Source organism: Euprymna scolopes, chromosome 11 (assembly GCF_053919585.1).
Source record: "Euprymna scolopes isolate OS-2025 chromosome 11, ASM5391958v1, whole genome shotgun sequence".
NCBI lineage: Eukaryota > Metazoa > Mollusca > Cephalopoda > Sepiida > Sepiolidae > Euprymna > Euprymna scolopes.
This window is the reverse complement of record NC_136492.1, coordinates 18,283,125-18,307,574: the sequence shown is the minus strand read 5'-3', so window position 1 is coordinate 18,307,574 and position 24,450 is coordinate 18,283,125. Positions and strand designations below refer to the sequence as shown.

General features: G+C 32.8%; 1 protein-coding gene and 1 long non-coding RNA gene across 5 annotated transcripts in view; one reads left to right on the top strand and one right to left on the bottom strand.

Moving 5' to 3' along the window:
* Window positions 1-24,115, bottom strand: part of LOC145287782 (monocarboxylate transporter 10-like) — a 200,581-nt gene extending 176,466 nt beyond the window's left edge. For all 3 annotated transcript variants that reach the window (XM_080135607.1, XM_080135608.1, XM_080135609.1), the window contains exon 1: window positions 23,281-24,115. In XM_080135607.1, coding sequence (XP_079991733.1) covers window positions 23,281-23,566 — 286 coding nt within the window. In that variant the 5' untranslated portion in view covers window positions 23,567-24,115. The remainder of the gene's footprint in view (window positions 1-23,280) is intronic.
* LOC145287783 (uncharacterized) overlaps window positions 12,756-24,450 on the top strand; it is a 47,116-nt gene continuing 35,421 nt past the window's right edge. The window contains exon 1 of one of the 2 annotated variants that reach the window (XR_013869197.1): window positions 12,756-12,920. This is a non-coding gene — a long non-coding RNA (uncharacterized LOC145287783). Of the gene's footprint in view, window positions 12,921-20,364; window positions 20,447-24,450 lie in introns of those variants that run through there. The other variant, XR_013869196.1, reaches the window with a different exon arrangement.

The window sequence follows — 24,450 nt, the reverse complement described above, 5'->3', positions numbered from 1 at the left end:
AGTGACGTTACGCTGTCATATGCATCGGCCTTCTTTCTCGGTAGCCACGGTTTGACTAATCTGACGCGCGGCAAAGAAGCAGACGATCTTTGAGTAAAATATTGGGGGTGGGGGATTACAAAAAAAAAAAAAAAAAAAATTAACGATGCCAGCCAGGAACTTCTCTACATTTATCTTTTCAAGTTTATGTGAAGACAGAAATTTGGTAATGACCCGTTTTTCTTCATCTTGAATCATATAGAAAGCTAACCGGTTTGATTGGCGAAATTTCTTCCAGATTCGCTGTCACTTCTCCCCCCTCCCTCCCCATTGTCTCATGCGACTGTAGAAAAGTATCTAATCCTAAGGGAAAATCCCAGGCGTCTTAAAATTAAGAACAAAGAAAATTGATTACTCAGCCCCACTGTACATGGAAAAAAAAAAAAAAAAAAAAAAAAATACGGTGAAAAAATACCCTTCAAGCACTTTCGGAAATCTCAAGTGATTAAAAGTGTCGAGGTGATTAAATGTCTAATGATTAACAGTTGTGTGATGAAAAGATTGTACACCATTTTAGTGCTAATATTAATTTTTTTTTTTTTTTTTAACTAAAACATGGTTTAAATTAATTGGAAATAATAACAAGGTCTATTTCGCTCTAATTCGATTGCCTAAAATAAGAAACAAACAAAACCATTTATTTCCAATATTTAAATGTTGCAGAAAAAAAAAAATGTTTATGTTTACGGATTATTATCTACTGAAAATATCGTTATGCGGCTTTCTGGCACGGAGAGTATATCCGTTTCTGTCCTTCGTTAGAAGAGAAATCGGGACAATCTTGACAATCGTAGGTTGAATGCCGAAACATTGATAACATGGCGAGGGGGGGGGGGATGATGAAATCACTTCGGAAATTAAAAATCCGACATTCGGATACTTTTAGTTGACTCAAGATTGCTGTATTGCAATGGTATGCTTTCAAAATGACTAAAATTTTATCAGTTTCCAAGCGGTAACCGTGTCAATTAATCCACCGTATGAACTTTTTTTTTCTTTTTGCGGATTTCTTTTTAATAAACCGTTTGATTTTTATTATTGGTTAATATTCGCGGGAGGGGAAAATTTTATTTGCCCTATCACCACTGAGGGGGGGGGGATAAAAAACTAGTCGATAGAATTTGCCAACTATTTGGGGAGCAAATCGCTTCAACAGAAATCGTCATAGACTGAGGTATTTATTCTTGTCCCAATCCATAAACTTCCTGCACTTGTACCCCTCCTTCAAAGTGAATACCCTTGACAAATTCGCCTTGCAGCAAAATCCCACTCCTTCATGGTGGAGTTCCTCATATGTCAAAACTTTAATAGCTTCTTTAGACAACTTTCCTTTGGACCCCCCTCTCGGTTGTAAAAATACAGAAATGCTTGCTGTTCAACTCCTCATTTTCCCTTGTAAATTTAGCCCCTAAGTCACAGTAGCCTTTCCGTCTCGGTAGCAATTTGCCTTGCCTGGAATTTCCTCCCCGTTTCTTGCTTCTGACTGTACAAACCTACAGAAGTTTAGATTTAATGGGAACATCCTGCTGTTCAACTTCCCACAATCCTGTTAGTAGCCCCTCACGTTCCGAGTGGCAATAATCTTTGGAATAAAGGGTAAAAAAAAAAAAAAAAAGAAAAAGATTTTTTTAAAGGAGAGGGGGTGATATCCCTATACCCCCACCCCTTTGTACAATAAAAAGGACCTTGTGCCTTATTTTTGCTGGACATAAAAATCAATATTTTTATTTACAACTTCGAGTAAATAATAGTTTATATATACATCTCAAAACGTCTGGCCTTGATGGAAGGAAAACTCAAAATTGCTAGGATTTCAAATGATCTGAAATAACAGCAAAGGGGAGACTTGATTCCAAATATTTCCCATGTTATATCTCCTCTTTTGGAAATAGGGTATGATTATGAATATCACCACTATCAATCCTTATACACTGAAATTTACCTTATGAAACCAAAGATGAGATATATAACAAATGAGAAAAATTTGGAATCAAGTCTCCCTTTGCTGTTATTTCATTTAAAACCATAGCAGTAAGTTTTAGTCTCTCCTTTATCAAGGCCAGAGATTTGGGAAAAATATATTTTGTAATTAATATGCAAAACTAGGAAAACAAATAACTATGATCGAAACATTTTATAGCTGTAAAAAAAGTGCCAAAAATAGGCTCTGGATGATCCCCTTAATGTGCGACCAGAAGGGCAAATGTCACACAGCCCACAACACAATTCAGGTCATTACCGTTCCAATGGGCCCTAATTTGTTCAATTCTGATAAATAGTTGCAGAGATTTGGAACTTATAAAATTGCTAAAAAACGGTGGTATAATTAATATTTTACGTGCATAACAGTATACCTATGGACCTGCATGTTTCTGGCTTATAGCCGTCGTCAGCATAGGTTAAGATTGAACTTATGACACCAGTATCCGCCTTCTGATATTGTACCGATGTGCCATAGTCGATCACTACATTGTATGTTGTTTTTTTTTTTTTGTCACACACACAAGCTGAACATTTGTGTCTCTGGTCACGAATAGGCTCCTATATGGTTGACTATTATAGAAAACTGATCACAATGATAGAAGTATCGAGACACAGGAACGGGTATGTTTGATCTGGCATAATGATGATTCATTAAAATTGTGGGGTCTGCGTTCGCGCCTGGTCCACAAAGTATGGAAAGAAATTAAAAAATTAAAAAACGTTTACAAGTGTTTTTGATAGAGATGTACATAATACTTTGATAAGTATGTTTTAACTTAATAGGGATGATATAAAATTGTGGGGTCTGAGTTCACGCCTGGCCTCCATAGAACGGAAATAGGCACAAGCTTTAAAGACTTCATATCTATCTGCGTAAGTATACTTTGATAATTATGTTTCAGTTTGAAGAAATATGGCATAAAATTATGGGGTGTTCGTTCGCACCTGACCTACAGAGAATGGAAATATGTCACAAAGTTTAACAAGATTTTTTTAATATAGATTCACAGAATATTGTGATAAGTGTTTCAGTGTGAACAGGTATAGTATAATAAATTATACGGTTTATTTTATTTTTACTTTGGTTTTGATACCCCCAAATTCGAACGTATCTTTTTACAACCGTTCCTTTTCATAATCTATCATCTATATATATATATATATACTAGCGGGGGTACCCGGCGTTGCCCGAGTGTTTGTTTCCGGGACGAGGGGGGGGGAGTTTTAAAAATGTTATGGTAGGTAAGTAGGAAGGATCAAACCTGGAGTCATGAGTAAAAGTAGGAAAATAAAGTGTGAAAAAAAAACAAACAAAAAAAAAAACATCTGCAACGTTAACAGTTCGGCCACCAAGAAAAGTCCATTCCAGTTGTTTAGGAAAAAAAAAAAAAAAAAAAAAAAAAAATAAAAAAAAAATAATGTGAATTGTCCAGAACGCTAACCACTACGCCACAGAGCACTGCAGCTTAGTTTAGTGATTTTAAATAACTTCACATGAAAGAACTACGAAGCCAAACCGGTGTTCTCTTTTCAACTGTTCCTTGTGAACGATCCCCAAACGGTGTTAAGTGGTGGCAAGGGGAGGAGGAATTTATTAGAGAGAAAATATTTTACCACTTCCATTGATCTTAACCGATTTTGGCCGTGACTTCTCAGCAGAAAAAGTATAGAAATCTAAGATTATCGAGGAATTTGAGAAATAAGCTTATAACACACCTCAGATATTGTTCTGCCGTTTGTGCATATTATATTTGCATGAAATATCTTGATTTTTAATCCTATTAAGGTCAAAATCAGACGGGAAAAAATGAGTTCATTTTATTTATATAGAGATATATAAAAGCGAAAATGTATGTGTGTATGTATGTACGCTTTTCCTCGATGTCCACAAAAGGCTTCTTTCAGAGAAGCGCTTGCTCGGTTCACAACTTAAAACTTTTTATATCATCTATAAATTGTAATATCTCAGAGTTATCCACGGAGCTCACCTGTCTATTTAATTTTATTGACTTTCAAACGTTAATTATAAACAAACAAACCGATTTATTCAAAACTGTTCCGCACAAAATCGTAACTGCTGAATACCTATCGCCGTCACGTCAATCAAAAACGCGCACCTGTTTTTCTTTTTTAACACTTTACTATTTTCCAACTGCGCGTCGTGAAGGCTTCGTTTTTTTTTTTTTTTTCACATACCCCGAAAAACACCCGGGCAACGCCGGGTACCCCTCGCTAGTACTTTTATAAATCAGAGTCCATTTTCTGTAAGCTGTTTTTGAACCCAGTCAACGACCGGTACTTCTGCTAGTATATATATATATATATATATATATATAATATGTGTGTGTGTGTGTGTGTGCGCGCACATACCGGTAGCCAAATTAAATATTGAAATGCTCCTATCTTCGGTTCTATGAAAATTCGCAAGCTTTTTGAAAATTATACTATTTTATGGTTAAAATAGTATTATAATTGGTAAAAATAGAGCCTACATTATGCCCAAACTTGCCTATTTTCTTGTGTGTGCGTGTGTATTTTTTATACATATATATATATATATATATATATGCGCGCGTGCATGAACGTGTGTGTACATTTCCCTACGCAATAACTCAATCTTAAGTCTACAGAGTCGAAATTTGATATACAGGGTACTGAGATTTGGGAAAATCTTTGTAATCGGTTTTCGGCTAAAAATTTGGCTGTTAAGGGGGTCAAAGTTCAACGATTTGACCATTGAGAACTCTACCAACCTCCGACAATTTTGGTCTAAACACTTGAAATTTTAGATATAGGTTCCTTGGACATGGATCTAACTTGATTTGAGCCCAAAACAATAAATGTTAAGGGGTCATAATAGGAGTCAAAGTTAAAAAAATTGACCGCTTTTTTTTTTTTTTTTTTGCTCAACATACACCTCCAAACACCCGGGCGACACCAGGCTGAAATGCTATATACATATAAGACAGACAGAGGGAGACAGAGAGAAGGGGGGCGGGGGGTCCTGGCAGTCCAGCTTTGATTTAGCTGCTTTGGGATGACTCTTGCTTAGGGTTTTTGTTTTTTTTGCTTGGTTATCTTCTGTGGCCTTCTCAGGCCATTAATACATATTTTAAATTTAAACTCTTCTGCTTTATAAAATGTTACAATTTTTATCAACTTAAATTTATTCATATATTTAACGGAATCTGCTTTAAATACAAGTTAATTTCAAAATAAGCATCGAAAATTTGATAAAAATGACCATAGTTGATTTTTGCTAGATTTTTTTTTAGACACGTGTATTTACGTTTTCAAAATGATCACTACATAAGAACGTTGTTTTACAGCGTCGATAACGTCTCGCATTTTCATTATTTTCGTACACTGAAAAAAAAAAAAAAAAACCCTAATATATTTGAAGCTTCTTTTAAATTGTATAAGTAATAATATTAAATTAGGTCAGTTACATTGTGTTGCATATTGGGGGTGGGGTTAAATCTGTCGCGTGTGTTGGAGATACCCATTGAAGAGTTACGTTTGGTAACATGTGTTATATTTGTTTTGTTATACACACACACACATATATATATGTTTTAATTTTGTTGTCAGTATTGCAAAATGCCCATTTGTACGCATCTCAAAAACTACCGATATAACAATAGAAATAATACTATTGTGTTAATAATCGCCATTGTAGCCTACATACAAAGAATTAAAACAAAGGAAGCAATTTAAAAACAATAAATGTGTCAGAATTAATATCGAAATTATGCGCATATGTTGAGGTTTTTGTAAGCTAACAAATTAAATGTGTTGATTGTGTGTGTTATTGAAAAAAAAAAAAAGTTAATATTACGAGGTAATATGGAAAATGTCTGCTTGACAATGACTCCAGTTTGTTCTAAACGGAAAATTGACAACCGATGTTATATACCTAATATATAAACAGCTACATGTTTGTCTGTCTCCGTCCGTCGGCATGTGTCCATATTTTCCAACTATATCTTCCGAAATTAAAAGTCGCAGAACGGAGCGGCGCTAAGGGACTCAAATGATTGGATTTTTTACGGGCCACTTTTATGGGTCTCTTTAGCCCGTTAAAATTTCTTTTCAAGGGTCAAAAATTGAAATAGTTAAACATTTTGTACATTTATCTTAGTTTATTTTGAATTTTTAAATCACTTTATATGCGTTAGCATAGTGGTAACACCACCAGCTTTGAATGCTACAGTTTTGCTTTCGGGTTCGATTCTAGCTGATGGCACCTAAATACTTTTATTTTACTTTTGAAATCACGACTATAATAATATGCGAAAGTGGGATAACTTAATATAGCATTTAAGCGTATTTTACGCCCGGACAAGGCCGCCCCTACCCGCTAGTATTTAATTAAAAAAACAAAAAGAAAAAACAGGGTGCTTACTGCTTGTGTAGATTAGTAATGCATATATACGATGTCGAAATTAGTATAAATGTTAAAATTTAGAAAAACGGTCCAGTAGAACATGTGCTAGATACATTTTTAACAACAAACCAATCCTCAATTACGTTCTGACATTGTATTTAAAAATGGTGACCCTTAATTTAAGTCAGGGGAGATAAGTCAGTTTGTCATACTGAATTGGTCGAACAGCTTTTCTACATTACAAAACATACGATTTTTTTTTTTTTTTGTACTGTATTATTTTTCGCAATTTTAGGAATTCATACTAATTTCGACATGAGACCAAGTACGAACGTAATATTTTTTACCCGAAATGCGTTGGTTTTTAAATCACTAATCTACACAAACACCACAAACGTCTCATCATTTTGAACGGCTTCGATTTTGTAGCGGAGTCTGATTTCACTTGGTTGCACGTTGCACGTGTGCCATGCAGGAATTTTGCGAAGTAGGTTTTTAGTTCTCTCCCACTGACGAACTTAGACACCAGGGTCAGAAAGTTGGATGGAGAAGTCATTTTTGTAGGAATTTTTGACACCCCTAACACGAAACTGCGAATAAAATATATATAAAAAAAAACTCGTAATTTCTCTTTTAAAAGTGGGTTGTTTATTTTCTTTATGGATTATACTTCCAAAATAAACTATTAAAGTTGGTTTGAAAGTAATAGAAATATTAAAAAAAAAAAACAAAAAAAAAAAACAGTAATTAATTCAATTTTACGAGTTTAGTATTTTTCAATTTTTAAACTTTAAAAATCTATCAAAATTTTTCTATTGATTCTATTTTTACGATATTTTCAGGGTCAGTGTGAAATTTTATGCTCTTTCCAATAAACCGAATATATTTTAGACAAACGTTTTCTTAAATTTACGCTTCCCCCATTTTGAAATATCTATTAAAAAGTAAATAATTTACTCATAGTTTTATATATCACAAATTGAAGATAAAAGATCAATAAATATATTCAAATTAAAAACAAAAATGTTTTAGAAATTTACCTGTAAAGTCCGAAGTTTAAAACTTTTTTTTTTTTTTTTTTTTTAAATGAAACCTTAGTCCTTGCTCCTTTAATTGAAAAAAAAAAAAAATAGGGTTTGAATTACATTTTTCGAGTAGTTATAAGCTTGGAAAGACAGGGGAGTCGAATTATTCAATATTTTTCACAAAGTTTCTGACACACCTAAGTCAGCGCCCCCAGAGAAGGGCCACTGTACGGCAAAAAAGTGTCTGGGCAGCCCCGTCGACATTACCCGATAAGGATGTCTCAGACGATTAGCAATCAACTAACCCCTTCTCAAAGAGAGAAGGGAAGGCCTGGGAGGGTGGATCTCCTAGAACTAGCCTTCCACCGCAAAATCAACAGGGACCGGATCATTACAGGAATGGTCTATCGAGGAAACCAGTTTTTATATTTCGTTAAAGTTAGTCCTCGAAAATAGTAAGTGGTTCTAAAATGAGTCATCGATTTCACTAGAACGTTGCATAAGAAATTGAGCACTCATACAAATATTCAAATTTGTTTCTTTTATTTATTGCACTTTTTATAATCTGGTAGATTGTCCATTCGATAATAATTGGCTTTAAAAAGACGTAAATAAAGAACTGGGGAGGAGGGGGGTACCGCTCATACACGTGAACTCTTGTTTAATTTTCGATTATTGAGCGATTATTAGGGGTTCTCTTGCAATAATTATGGCAGCCATAATTTTTTTTCTTTCTAACAGAACAGAGTAGATACGCGATTTCCTTTGATGCAAAAAAAAAATAAATAAATAAATAAAATCAAAATAAATAAATAAAAAAAAAATAAATGAAAATGCTTTAAAAGAAGTTAAGAGTAACTTATCTTGCCTTTGGTAACACTTATCGATACTTACGCATAATACGGACCGTGCTATATTTTGATAGCATTTTCAAGTTAAATTCAATGTTTACGGTGTATCTTGTTTATTACATTGTTAGGTGAAAGTGCAGAAATTACGAAATTCCCTCCCCATGTTAAGAACGGTCTTCAAAATAACGTTATTTCAGCACGGCCTGTATTCTGCATAAGTACCCATTTATTTATTTTATAAATCTTCCACCCCTTTTAATTTGAAAGCTCATACTCAATGGCTAAATAAAAGGTGCAGCTTAAAGAAGTAGGTCCCACAGACGAGCCTCGTTCTGACATTCGAAAAATTTAGGTTAACAACCGGTGAAACTACAGAAAAGCAACCCTTTTGAATGAAGATGGATATATAAAAGTATTTTTTAAATTAATTTCTTAATTTTATTTAAAAACAAAACGTAAGCATACATAAAATATTTTAGAAAATTTAATTTTAAAACAAAAAATAATTGTAAACAAAGAATTTGTAAATTATTGAAAAGGTATTGAAAGTATTTACATAGCTGGGTCTTTGGGATAATACGGGCGCCTCAACCCCTCCACCTTCTAAAAAAGACAAACGGGAAAAGCTTTGTTTTTTTTACTATTTTAAAGCGGTTATATATATATATATATATATATATATATATATATATATAAGTTTGAAACAAGTAGTGGCTAGTTAATTTAGAACAAGGGCGCAAAAATGCTTTTATTGGGGTCGAAAAACGTTTTTCAGCCGCAATATTACTTCCTATTTACTTTGCCTCCTCACGGAGGGGGGGGGGGCAGAGTTAGACACAAAGTTGTTTTTTAATGTTGAGAAGCATTTATTTGGGCACCGCCAAAACTGGGGGGCAGGTCAGTACTTTTTGACGGACCGTCTTTTTAAAAATCTACCAAAAATCAGGTAATTATCCGATCAATACGAAATTTTCAGCGATTATTAAGAGAAGAATGAACTTTATAACAGTGTACTTATTTTTCATAAACGATATTTATATATATATTTTTTTTGCTTACAACCCCCCCCTTGTTTTGAAGTGGGAACAAATATGCTTAAAATAATCATCTGAAACTGAACAAAACATTGTGTTGTTGTAAGGGACAGAATTATAGATTTAAAAAAAAAAAAAAGTAAAACTATACAAACACCGTGACAGCGAATTAACCCTACCCCTAACCCTAACCCTAACGCTGTCACGGTGTTTGTATAATAATACCAAAAAAAAAAAAAAAAAACTTGTTTGCATACCTTATTTTGACGTCTGAATATCAGAACTTCGATTGTGTTTAATTATCCCGCTTTTGAGTTTTGAAGTGTGAAATTCGGTGAATATGTTAAGTAAAATAATTAATTTAAGTTAAGCAAAACAAAAAAAAAATTTTTTTAATATTTATACGAAAAAAGCCATTTTAAAATTTTTGATAAATAAATAAATTTTTTTTTAGCGAGCCGAATAATGCATGACCATTATTAAACATGGCATGCTTTGAATAATTGATACAAAAAAAAAAAAATTCGATAAATATTGTGCTCTTTGTGTTAAAAATAGCATCATTTTTTTCGATCCCGTTTGAAAACGTTTGCCGCCTTTCGACTACGGTGGACCAAACGCGCTGAAATAATTTTTTTTTTATTCTGCTTTAAATTGCCCCCCACCCCATTTTGGGGAGTCTGGCCCCCACACACATACACATTAAAAACCAAACTCATACAAATGGTCACCCATCTGGTACTGGCCAGCCTCAGCTTAATAATACATTGAAATTTTCGTCACTGAAAAATAAGTTTTTTGGCCTGTTTGGTCTTCCATAGTTTTCTCCTTATCAGACACAAACGTAAACAGAGTCGCGAAATCGACGCGAAATATCTGGTTAGCTATATGAATAAGTGGAATTATTTGAAATTAAGGTACTTATATTATAATATTTTTGCATATTCTCTTAGAAAATCCTAAATCTTAGACAATAAATAAATGAATTAATTATTTCAAAAACCTTTTTTTTTTAAATATTTATGTACGTTTTTTGTGCAAGACAAAAAAATGTCAATTGTTAACTTTTTGGGAAAATTTAATTAAAAATAGAAAAAGTTTTACATTATTCTGTTTTCTATATGATAAAATTCAGGGTTTTATCTTTCTGGAAAAAAAAAGTTACTCAGAAATAATGGATTTTAATAAATGTAATTTAGTTTTAAAAAACAACAACAACTTAATTTTGCGGCCATTTTTGGCGGTGCCTAATTTATTACTAAAAAACGAAATGGTGCAATATATAAAAGCAAGTTAAGCTAAAAGTAAAAAGAATTTAAAAAATTCATGCTTTCTTTATCCATCATTCAAAGGGTCAATAATGTCTGCGGGACCTACTTCTTTAAACTGCACCAAAAATCAAATATATATAACAAGTAAAAGGTTTGTATTACTATATAGATTCGAAAAAGTTGTACAAAAACAAATATATAGCAAATAAATGTTATCAAAGGCAAGATAAGTTACTTTTCTACCTAACTGGATATGTTTTAGTGGTTTTATTTAATGTAACATGTTTATTCAGCTCAAAAAAACACAGTATTTACCGATGTATTGGAAAGTTAAAAATGGCGCTCAAGGAGTTAAAAAAAAAAAAAAATTAAAACTAGACAAAATATTGTTAAAAGCACCGAATATATGCCAGCCTATGTCACGGTAACATATTGAGCGAGTTTCTAACAGTATTTTATCTAGTTTTTATTTTTAATCGCTTTCCCAAGCCTACCGTCAAAGAGAGAGAGAGAGAGAGAGAGAGAGAGTCGGGCGCGGGCGCTATTTTTAATTTTCCAATACATCGGTAAACACCTTTTCGAGCTGAATAAACATGTTACATTAAATAAAAACACTAAAAAAGGATCCAGTTAGGTAGAAAAGTAACTTATCTTGCCTTTGATAACATTTATTATATATTTGTTTTTTTGGTAACTTTCGAATCTATGTGTACACTCAGTCTTCTCTTATGTTACCAAAGGCAAAAACTTTTTATGACGTTTCCCAGGACCCAGCGTATTATAAACACCAACCTCCCCATATTAAGAACAGCTTTCAGAATAAACTACCCCCCTCCAACCTCGAAAGCCGTTCTTAACATCGGGAGATTGGGGTGTTTATTTTGAAAGCCGTTCTTGACATGGGTGGTAAGGGGGCGTTTATACTACGCTGAGGCAGGTCGTAAAAAAAAAAAAAAAAAAAAAAAAAACACCAAAATAAACTTCTACTCAACTGGGTAGGTTTTTAGTGTTACTAAAATGTAAATGTTTAATCGGCTCGAAAAACAAGCAAGTTTAAAGGGTACGCGACCACAAGAAAAATGGCCAGAATGTATTTGTTACGCGGTCATTTTTTTTTTTTTTTCTCGTAATCGGGTACTCTTTCAAAACCTGTTTTTTTGTTTTAGCTGAATAAGCATTTAACTTAATTAAAAACCTATCCAGGTAGGTGGAAGAGTAAATCATCTTGCCTTTGGTAACATTTATTTACTATATATTTAATTTTTGACTACTTTTTCGAAGGACTACTCTGCTTCTACCGAATTTTAACCGAAAAAAAAAATAAATAAAATAAAAAATAAATAAAAAAAAATACTTTTGCCGAACTAAATCTGAAAGTTAGATTAGGGTTATAAAAAAAAAAAAGAAAAAAAAGAAAGAAAGAGTTTTTATAACTGGATTTAATTAACGAAAGGGTGCTAGTGCAGCCCGCGCTATTTTTAAAATCGTATTTCCAAGTTTAATTGATGTTTTTTTTTTTTTATTCAATTGTAATGTTAAAGTATAGAATAGGTACAAAACACCCTCCATGTTAAGAATGGCTTTTTAAATAACATTATTTACGTCCGGATCGGATCACTCTCTGCACTAGTACCAACAAAAGAGAAATTAATCAAACAAATAAGTCCACCCAAACTATAATTGGGAACTAATAACTCGGTTGTTAATCTCCGATTTCAAAAGCGGAAACCATAGTCAAATGGGTACTTTCTATTTCACCATATTGGGTGAATAGGTTTAAAAAATAAAGGGGTACAAATGTCTATTTTTTGTGTATTTTACTGACCGAAAATAAATTACCGCAGTTAAAATAAAAGTACATGAGGCATACATGACTAACAATCGTGATAAACTTTATATAATACAGAATATTAGTACCGTTACGTAAAGGTTTCTTAATCGGGTTGTTGTAAACCGCTAAATATAAACCAATGTGTTATGCAACCTATGTCAGTTATCAGTTTTCATCTTCGAGAAGATCGAAAAAGAAAAAAAAAAAAAAAAAAAATCTATGTAATCCGTTTTTTTTTTTTTTTTTTTTTTTTTTTTATCATATCAGCTGTCGAGAACTTCGATTGGCGTAAGAGGTGAAAAATGCGGACGGAAAAAAAAAAAAAAAAAAAAAAAAAAAAAAAAAAAAAAGCAGAAATTTCTCGATGTTAACACGTGTTTCTGAAATGTATTCCAGTTATTTATTTCCGTTCAAGTGTATTAAAATCTCGAGTGAGTTCCGGAAGTTGCTGAGGCAGCTTACGATTCTAAAGGCACTTTTCAACGTTATTGAAGACCAAGTTTGTAATTTTTTTTTTTTTTGTTATGGTAAGGATTAGGTATTGAAATTCAGTTCCGGTTGTTGCTTCGAAGGAGAAAACGGTGTCAATGCAGAAAGTGTTCCCCATTATAATTCACACAAGGAAATCAAACGGTTTTGATTTTATTTTTAACGGTATTTGTTAATTAAATTATAGGTGCTTGTTAAAGCCATAGTCGACAAATCTATTTAAAAAAATATATATCGTTTTAAGCAAAAACAATATGACGTACTTGAACTGTCACGTCGAAAATAGTAATATATCCAAAAATTACGAAAAATCAAGTAAACTGCTATTCTGTTTTTAGTAAAAAAAAAAAAAAAAAAGTATCGCTATAGACTACAAATATTGCAGCTATGATAAGTAATCTAAAATATTCCTTTCTGAGTTATGTCCCCTGTACGTAGCCTACAGTATTTTTTAACGTTTAAGAAAAATGCGATTTTACAATTTTCCGTAAAAATTACTTTCAACTAGAAAGAAATTTCTGCTCGATGATTTTTCGTAATTTTTTAAAATATTACTATTTTCGGCGTGACAATAAGTAGGTAATATTATTTTGGGGGTTTGTATTACTACACACAGATTCGAAAAAGTTGTCAAAAAACATAACAAATAAATGTTATCAAAGGCAAGATAAGTTAATTTTCTACCTAACTGGATATGTTTTTCGTGTTTTTATTCAATGTAACATGTTTATTCAGCTCGAAAACCATACAGTGTTTATCGATGTATTGGAAAATTCAAGATGGCGCCTCACTCCCTCTTTAACACGGTAAGTTTGGGAAAAGGTGTTATAAATAAAAAACTAGACAAAATACTATTAAAAACCCGCCGAACCTATATAACGGTAACATATATTGAGCGGGTTTTTAACAGAATTTTATCCAGTTTTTTTTTTTTTTATTTATAACACCTTTTCCCAAACTTACAGTGTTAAAGAGAGTCGGGCGCCATTTTTAATTTTCCAATACATCGGTAAACACTATGCTTTTCGAGCTGAATAAACATGTTAAATAAAAATACTGAAAAACATATCCAGTTACGTAGAAAAGTAACTTATCTTGCCTTTGATAACATTTATTTGTTATATATTTGTTTTTGGATAACTTTTTCGAATCTATGTGTACAGTAATACAAACCCTAATTATAAACTGTTTTGCAAAAAACAAAACAAAACAAGAAAAGTGTACAAAATGAATACGGGCCGTGCTGAAATAAATAATTTAGAACCTATTCTTAACAGAGCTTTTTCTTTCACTTCACTTAAAAGATACCGTAACATTTGAATTTAAAGAGATATTGCACAGACACCGTTCAGCAACCGGAATCGAATTTCAGTTTGTAATCCTTATTACCACAGTAACATTAACCAAACATCTATTCCTTGGCCTTTATCAAAGTGTAGTATATGTTCCGATACTGTTCCGATACTACACTTCGCTTTTTTTTTTTTTTTTTTTTTTTTTTTTTTTTTTACCTCAGTGGAGAAAAAATTCTAAATTGAGTCAATTTTTATTTTTTGCTCCTATCTAGAGTGCCCCTGGAGGAGCTACATTTTCCTCCACATTAAAAACCAACCTTGTGTCTAACTCTGCCCTCGTGGGGAGGCAAGTAAATAGGGACATTATTAACCAGTATTTTAATGGTGAATGCTCTGACGAACTGCTGACACTTGTGCCCCCACGACGCAGACACCCTCGACAAACCCGACAAGTAGCTAAATCCCACCCCACACAGTAGAGATCCCTAGATGTAAAAGATCTTTCTACTCCAGTAGTTTCTTCCCCAGAACCGCTAGACTCTGGAATTCCATTCCAGGATCCTGCTTCCCTAACTGTACTGACATGCAGAAGTTCAAGTGCAACGTGAACCGACATCTTGCTGCCCAAGTCCCTACATAGTGCCCCAGTAGTTGCTGACCCTGATAGTAGCCCCCTACACCAAAGTGGCAATGTGCCTTGTTTGGGGTGAAAATGTAATAAAAAAATGAAATAAAATAAAATAAAAACCTTTTGCATGTTTAGTGTTTGTTTATGGGTTTTCGGCGGACCAAAACGAGAGAATCACCCTCCTATATTTTTTTTATAGTATGTTTTAGTATGTAGTATAGGTTTCGAGATTGGGGTGGTGGTGTTTATTCCGAAAGCCGTTCTTAACAGGGGGGGGGGGTACTACGCTGGGTTACGTAAAATTAAAAAAATACCAACTGTAGAAACTGATTAAAATTATAGGGGGGGGTCTCATTCAGGTCTGTCGATTTTATTTCCGCGACTTAGATCGTAAACTGCTTCTTCGGTCATTTTGGGGACCAACTATATTCACCGTCAATACTCTGGACTGAAATTCTGAGTCCCTTTCTTACCTTAGTTTGACATAAAAATTCATTTATTTGTATATTTGGTATGCAAAATATAGACAGTGCTGAAATAACGTTTAGAAATCCATTTTTAACATGGGAGGGGATGGGGCTTATAGTCTATACTTTCTAATAGTTTAATTAAAAGATCGTAAAACTTGAATTTAATTTGAAAATCCTATTTAAAAAGAAAAATATCACAGTCCATAACATTTTGTGCGTAAATATCCAGATAACAGAACACCAACCACTAATATGTTTAATAGGTAATTGAGGTCACTGACAACGAATCTGATAGTTAAACTTTGGGCAAATTTACCGTTTGCATGGTATTAACCCCTGAACCCACGAACTACTTTCCACCATTTTGCAGCTTCCGTTTCGCTACGCACGCGCTGCAGCATAAACGACGGCTTGCTTCACCAAGCAAACTACCTTCTCACATGGCGTATCAATCAAAAAATTACGGAGATATTTTTTACTAGCATGGGTGCCCGGCGTTGCCCGGGTGTTTGGAGGTGTATGCTGAGCAAAAAAAAAAGGGGGTAATTTTTAAAACTTTGACCCCTATTATGACCCCTGAAAATTTATTGTTTTGGGCTCAAATCAAGTTATTAAGTTAGATCCATGTCCACGGAAGCTATATCTAAAATTTCAAGTGTGTAGACCCAAAATTGTCGGAGAAGTTTGGTAGAGTTCTCAAAGCTCAAATCGTTGAACTTTGGCCCCTTAATCGCCAAATTTCTGGCTAAAAACCGATCACATAGATTTTTCCAAATCTCAGTACCCTGTATATCAAATTTCGAGTCTGTAGACTAAAAATTGACAGAGTTATTTCGTAGGGAAATGTACACACACACACACACACACACACACACACACACACACACACACACACACACTTTTATAGATATATAGATTTAAAATTTGAGTCTGACAGAATGACAAAATTATATTGCAAACCGATATATTAAACAAACGAACTTCAAAGAGACAAATGAACACATAAGTAAAAACAATTTGTATTAGAAAACATTTATTATTCCACGTCTTTTTTTTTACAGACCTGACGACTGAGGTTCGCTCTTAATAAAAATTGTTTTTTATAGTCTTAATTTTGACTTCCTTTTTCATAAAAAACTAAAAAAAAAAATCAAGAAAGAAAAGAAATTTAATTTTATTTTTTCATTAATTTCTTTCTGTGCAAAGCAATTCTTTCAAACTTACTGTTTCCAAAATGTTTTTATTTTATTCCCCTCCCCCTTCATTCATTTTCCTCCGCATCCTGGCAAGATTACTGTACACATAGATTCGAAAAAATAGTCAAAAACAAATATATAAATAAATGTTATCAAAGGCAAGATAAGTTACTTTTCTACCTAACTGGATATCTTTTTTGTGTTTTTATTCAATGTAATATATTTATTCAGCTCGAAAAACATACAGTGTTTACCGATGTGTTGGAAAATTCAAGATGGCGTCTCACACCCTCTTTAACACCGTAAGTTTGGGAAAAGGTGTTATAAATAAAAAACTATACAAAATACTATTAAAAACCCGCCGAATATATGTCAACCTATGTCACGGTAACATATATTGAGCGAGTTTTTAATAGTATTTTAACAGGGCACATCGTAAAAACTGACCCATTAATTTTCCTGAAGTAAAAACTATATAGTTTTTAAACTTTTAAAACTGTACATTATAAAAAGAAAACTGTTCGAGTGATTTTTTTTTTTTTTTTTTTTTTTTTTTTTTTTTTTTTTACATGGGTGTCACCACTTATCAAGGCCCAGAGGCCACTCAAGGATAAGGGTTAATAGGTATACATTAGTCATTGTGATTTTAGCATAGTAAACAGTGGGAATTTTGTAACTTGGATTACTTGAAAAAGAAAACTGTTCGAATGATTGAAAACAAAATAACAATGTAAATATATTGATAAGAAAAAAACAAAAACAAACGAAGTTTCCGTTTCAGGAACCCGAGTTTAATTTTATGTCGTAATCATTCAACTCGTTAGCGGTTTTATTCAGCGATTAGGGATAACCATACGACATATCTAATTACCAAAGCGATTTTTTTAAATTTTTTTTTTTTTTTATTAAAACTAAACCTGTTTATGAACCAATTTTTTTAAAGCCAACACTTTAGTTATTTTGAGAGTGCACCCGAAAGGTTGATTAGGAAACTCCAAATCCTTTTATGACTCGGAAAAAAAAGGGGCTTTTTATCGGCTTAAATGATAAACTAATGTTAAATATTAGTATTTGCCATCGATTCTGAAATAAAATGAAATCCTGACATTGTGATCATTTTTGCAGGTGTTATGTGCCAAATATTGAAATAAGAATGTTTAAATTCAATTATTGTAATTTAAGTCTTTAATTTTAAAGTCGATTTTATTTATAAAATATCTTTTTAGAAATCAATCTCAAAAACAATCTGAACAATAAATCTCTTTTGTTATGGCTAAGTTTTTGTCAAGGGTAGAAATTATAATAGACAAGTATTCATCCATGATGACATTTTACCGATTTCCTGGTTTACAGGTATTCTTGCTAAATTTCTTCGAAAGAATTGACATAAACAATACTTCAACTAAATACGTATATTTCATGCAATAATGACTTTTATTTCTTCTGACTTTTCCTAAACTAAACATAAAACATCGGTTAGGGTTAGTTTAACATTCTGTAAAAGTACCTTCCGTTTTTTTTTTTTTGTTTGTTTTTTTTTTGTACTTCTGCAGAGAAGGTAAAAAACCGATAAAAACTGGATATATTTTTCGTGTTTTTATTCAATTTAACATGTTTATTCAGCTCGAAAAGAATACAGTGTTTACCGATGTGTTGGAAAATTCAAGATGGCGTCTCACACATTCTTTAACACCGTAAGTTTGGGAAAAGGTGTTATAAATAAAAAACTATACAAAATACTATTAAAAACCCGCCGAATATATGTCAACCTATGTCACGGTAACATATTGAGCGAGTTTTTAACAGTATTTTAACCGGTTTTTTATTTATTACACCTTTTTCAAAACTTACCGTGTTAAAGAGAGAATCGGCCGCCATATTGAATTTTCCAATACATCGGTAAACACTGTATGCTTTTCGAGCTGAATAAACATGTTAAATTGAGTAAAAACACGAAAAATTTGCCTTTGATAACATTTATTTGTTATATATTTGTTTTTTGGCAACTTATTCGAATCTATGTGTACAGTAATACAAACCCGAAATGAATTTAAGACCACGAGTGAAATGAGAAAAAGAAGTCAGCGGGTTTGGTTGCCATAACAACGTGACGGTAGTGAACGTGTGTGTGTGCGTGTGTGCGCGTATTTCGTGTAGTTTAGTTTCGTATAATAGTTTCGTATTTTTTTTAATTTGTAAATAACAAGTTATTAAAAAATTAAACCCTTCCAAGATGGACAATAAATAAAGCCATAATATTTTATGGTAAAAGTAAGAGCGTAGAAACGATTGTTTTTTAGGAGATGTGATTATTGGATTAACCAATCAAAAATCGTCTGTGGCACACACACATCTGTTTTTATAGATATATAGATAGAAGATAGATATAGATATAGATAGATAGAAGATAGATTAAATATTAAATAGATTTTGTAAATAGTACAGTTGAAATGATTAGAATATTTCCAATATGTAATAAGGTCGAGGTAATTAGTTAAAGAGATTTAATATAATGTGATATGCAAATGAGCATAAGTCATTCGATATGGGGGTGGTTTGTAGAATAGTATATAAAGAAATTAAGCAAAAATTTTTATGTCTCCTATAACAGAAACATCCTAAAATGGGTTCTAATGTTTCTCTACCAGGAGAGATCTACCCTCTTACCTCCTTTATATTTCGTTGATGATGGAGAGCTGTACACACAGACAGAAACACACGAACCCTATTACTTTATAAAAATATAGATGACTTACAATTAAAGAAAGTACAACAAATTGGGGGACATTTTTTTTTGTCTCACGTAGTTTTTAATGCGGTTTACAAAAACATAAGCACCAAACATTATGTTTTTCATTCTTTTTTTTTGGCGGGAGGGGAATTCAATTATAGAACTTATGTGGTTTAATAGGTGCTTCTGCAGTTTAGTTAACTGTTTTGAAAATTCTATGTTCCAGGAAAAAAAAAAAAAAAAAAAAAAAAATGAAGGGTTTGTATTACTGTACACAGATTCGAAAAAGTTGTCAAAAAACAAATATATAACAAATAAATGTTATCAAAGGCAAGATAAGTTACTTTTCTACCAAACTGGATATATTTTTTGTGTTTTTATTCAATGTAACATGTTTATTCAGCTCGAAAACCATACAGTGTTTACCGATGTATTGGAACATTCAAGATGGCGTCTGACTCCCTCTTTAACACGGTAAGTTTGGGAAAAGGTGTTATAAAATAAATAACTGGATAAAATACTGTTAAAAACTCGCTCAATATATGTTACCGTGACATAGCTTGACATATTCGGCGGGTTTTTAATAGTATTTTGTCTAGTTTTTTATTTATAACATCTTTTCCCAAACTTACCGTGTTAAAGAGGGAGTGAGGCGCCATCTTGAATTTTCCAATACATCGGTAAACACTGTTTTTCAAGCTGAATAAACATGTTACATTGAATAAAATCACGAAAAATATATCCAGTTACGTAGAAAAGTAACTTATCTTACCTTTAATAACATTTATTTGTTATATATTTGTTTGACAACTTTTTCCGAATCTATGTGTACAGTAATACAAACCCAAAATTAAATTACCCTCCCTCTCCAACTTGGAGTGCTTTCCTTTTGTTTTATTTCTTTTTCAGCTAATTTCAAATTTTCCACGGTAGATTTGTACGCCATGTGAGAAGGCAGTTTGCTTGTGAAGCCGTCGTTTATGCTACAGCGCGCGCGCGTAGCGTAAACGGAAGCTGCAAAATGGTGGAAAGTAGTTCATCGTGGGTTCAGGGGTTAATACCATGCGAACGGTAAATTTGCCTAAAGTTTGACTATCAGATTCGTTTTCAGCGACCTCAATTACCTATAAAAAAAAAAAAAAAAAAAAAAAAAAAAAAAAAAAAATTAGATTGGTCGGTGTTCTGTTGTAGCGTATCTGGATATTTACCATTTTGTGTAAGTGTCGTATTTTCTTTTTTTTTTCTTGAGTGTCCTAAGAATAATTTTAGAGTTGAAATTCGTCGCAAATACGTCGTCGTACACGTACTTTGGCAGCCCAAAATACGTAGACAAACAAAAACGGTTTGAAGTAAAAAGCATTTTTACTACAGACAACAAACCGAAAAAGTGGTCAACAAGCAAACAACACATAACTTATCAAAGACAAATTAAGTTACTCTTCTAAACACCATAAGTTAAAGCAACCAAAACCTTTCCAGGTAGGTAGAGGAGTAACTTAGCTTGCCTTTGGTAATATTTATTGGTGTTTGTGCATCTATGTTACCGCGCTATTTTTTTTTTTTTTTGGTGCTAATGCACTTACTGATCCGCGCTATTTTTAAAATCGTATTTCCAAGTTTAAAGTTTTTTTTTTTTTTTATTCAATTGTAAAATACAGAATAGGCACAAAACACCCTCATGTTAAAAATGGCTTTTTAAAATAACATTTCAGTACGGATTGCATGAGTACCCTTTTTTTAAGTAACAGTTTCAAGTTGAATTCAATTTTTACGACATTTGGAAGTGCAGAATAGTTATCAAAAAACCCTCCTCCCCACGTTAAAAATGGTTTTCTAAATAACATTTCAGCACGGTACGCAAGTGTACCTATTTAGGTGCTTGTTAAGATATAGTTGACAGATTCTTTAAAATATGTCGTTTTGAGCAAAAAACAATCTTATGCACTAAAATTACATTTTTCTTAGATGTTATCAAGTAGATTTGCAGACGGGGGACATAACTCGGAACGAATATTTTAGATTACTTGTTCATGGCGTGTAATATTTTTTGTCACTAGCGATGGAGTATGGACATTTTTTTTTTTACTAAAAAGATATATGTATATATATATGTATACATGTGTATATATATATGTATAATTATATATATAAATGGGTTTTTGTAATATTTGGATATATTACCATTTTCGACATAAGTGCGTATGCGTAATATTGTTTTTTGCTGAAAACGATATATTTAACAAAACAAAATCAAGCTGTCGACTCTTAACAAGCACTTTTTTATATATTTATTTCGGTCAATGTGTACCTTCGAAGAGTGTTTATTCCGAAAGCCGTTCTTATAGGGGGGGGGCTGAGAGTAATACCTCTAAATAATAAATACTATTTGCAGGCAAGTCTTCAGTGGAACAATCAGGCCGCGTTGACCTTTGTTTCTTGATCACTTTTACGGTTTGTGTATGTCAGGGGGTGGTAATGATTCTTAAAAAAAAAAAAAAAAAAAAAAAAAAAACACCTTATACCATTAAATGCCGGGTGGAGATTAATATAATAAGACCGGCGAGTTTCCTGTATTTAACCTCTCACGCACCCCACCCTCCAATCCAACACTGCTATTACATACAATAAATAAAACGGTCCCTACGTAACGTCGTAACACTATAGGCGACCTATCCTCACAAATTAAGGTACTTTCGCAATGTTTACCTAATGACATAAGACTGTACTAATCAGGCATGAGATTCTGTAGTTTGAAGCAGAAAGACAAGTTTATCTCGCTATAACTTTTTGGTTGCTGCAGTGCTGCACTTACTGATCCGCGCTATTTTTTTTTTTTTTTTTTCAATTGTAAGGTACAGAATAGGTACAAAACACTCCTCTCCCCAGGTTAAGAATGGCTTTTTAAATAACGTTATTATTTCAGCAGCACGAATCAATAAGTGCAGGACTGCAGGACTAGGAGTACCACTTTTTGTTCTTGCGAAAGAGACGAGAATCGTACACAAACTATCTTTATTAATTTCGATCCGGATTATATAAATAATTCCATTTTGATATTTCGCTAAAAACGAATACATAACTTTTCGGGGGGGGGGGGATAATTTTTTTTTTTTTTTTTTTTTTAATTAGAATTAAGTTTATTAACCTTGGCTGCTAGTTATGTAACACGGCCATTATGTTGTGGATTATATGGGAAAAGAAAGAAAATAAGCGAAATGAATGAAAGGAGGAACACAAAACAACGAACAGCAGGTTGTTGAACAAAAGTTTAAAAAAATAGAATAGAAAAAAATTCTTGAATTTAAAGTATAAAAATTTAGTGATTGTTAAAAAGTGCTTCTACGAAATTTGGTGCTTATGCACTTTGGTTACCGCGCTATTTTTAATTTTTTTTTTTTTTTTTTTTTTTTTTTTTTGCAGGTTAAATTCAAGTTTCACAATATCTTTATCTTTATTAAATTGTTAGGTGGAAGCACAGACACAGAATAGTTACACCCCCCCCCCCATTATTACGAATGGCTTTAAAAATAACGTTATTTCAGCACGGTAACAAAAGTGCACAAGTACCCAAAATTTGAACCGAACCAAAATTTTACTGAACTAATTTTAAAATTAGTGTTAAGGTGGGGGGGGATGGGGTGAGAAAAATCGGTTCAAATTCTGTAGAAGCAAACACATTTAGAAAATAAATAGTATTTAAATTTTTACAAAACTTCAACATATGCAAGAAAAATATATTACAAATGAAATTAAAAACATTTCCAAGTACTCATTTAAAATATATCTATTTACTTCTGCACTTATGTCGCCGTGCTGAGATAACGTTATTTTGAAAGCCATTCTTAACATGGAGAGGGGAGAGGGTGTTCGGCGAAAATGTTAACAAAACCCTCTTTCCAATTTTAAAAATAGCTATCTAAATAATAACATTATTTCAGCACGGCCCGTAAACCGCACCACGCACCACAATTACCCCCCTTTTTTTTTTTTTTTTTTTTTTTTTTTTTTTTTTTTTTTTAAATAAATTCGAATATAGGGTCCGTTACTTACAGGTTTTGAATGAAATATTAGGGTCTCCGGTTCCATATTTTTTTAACATTGATACATACAGGATGCCATATGAATTTAGGATTCCAAAAACAATTCCGTTTACCCAAAGAGATGCAAAACAAACGACCCAACCCCATCCTCCGTCGGGTGGTTCGAAATTCGAGAGGGTCATCGGGGCCGTCCCTGGTGACCCCTCTCCAGCTGGGTTGGAAGAGCCGTCGGGTAGAAGGGTATCTTTGTTGCGGGTATTATTCGCGTCTTTCCTTTGTTTCGTGATCGCCGACATAGTGGCGTTTGTTTTTGACAGAAGAGAAGAAAATATATATATACGGATGTATTTTGGTGTTTTTCGCGAGTTGAGGTTTTTATCTGTTGAGGAGCGCTTGAAGAAAGAAAAAAAAAAAAAGCTAAAATGCGGATATATATTATATCGGTACGGTCCGTACACAGTAACTAAGGTGCGAGTTTATATATATATAATTATGGAAAATAACAACCCGAGGGGCAAAAGAAAAAGAATTGCTTATTTATCTTTGTTATATAAATAAAAAAACAAAACACGGTTAATAAATAATATTATAAGTCGAGAGAACTGCAGCGTGCTGCTCTTTTTCGGCATTAAGCCTCATTCAATCTCTGGATGCAGCGCAGTCGTAGCAATTTAAGACAGACGTTACTCTTTCTTCCCCTCTCGCACCCCTCTATCTAATTCCTTGCTACTCTGCCTCCAACTCCCACCCATCGTCTTCTTTCACTCACTCACTCACTCACTCACTCCTACACACGGTTCATTCATTGATGTGTTTTCCTATTTTTTTTCGATCCATATTGTAAATTAAGTACTTTTACTGAACTAATCTATCTATAAATTATGGCGTCATACAGATAGCATTCATTTTTTATGACGTCATGCGTGTGTGTGTATGTGTGTGTGTGTTTGTATATATGTGTGCGTATATGTGTGTGTGTGTGTGTATGATATATATATATATCACAAACACATACACACACATATATATATCCTAGCAGATCGTCCGGCATTGCTCGGTCGTAAAATACGCTTAAATATGACATTTTAATTAATGCAAATTTCGTATTTATTATTATATTATATTGAATCCAATATAATATAGTAATGATTTAAAAAGTTAAAAAAAAAAAAAAAAAAAA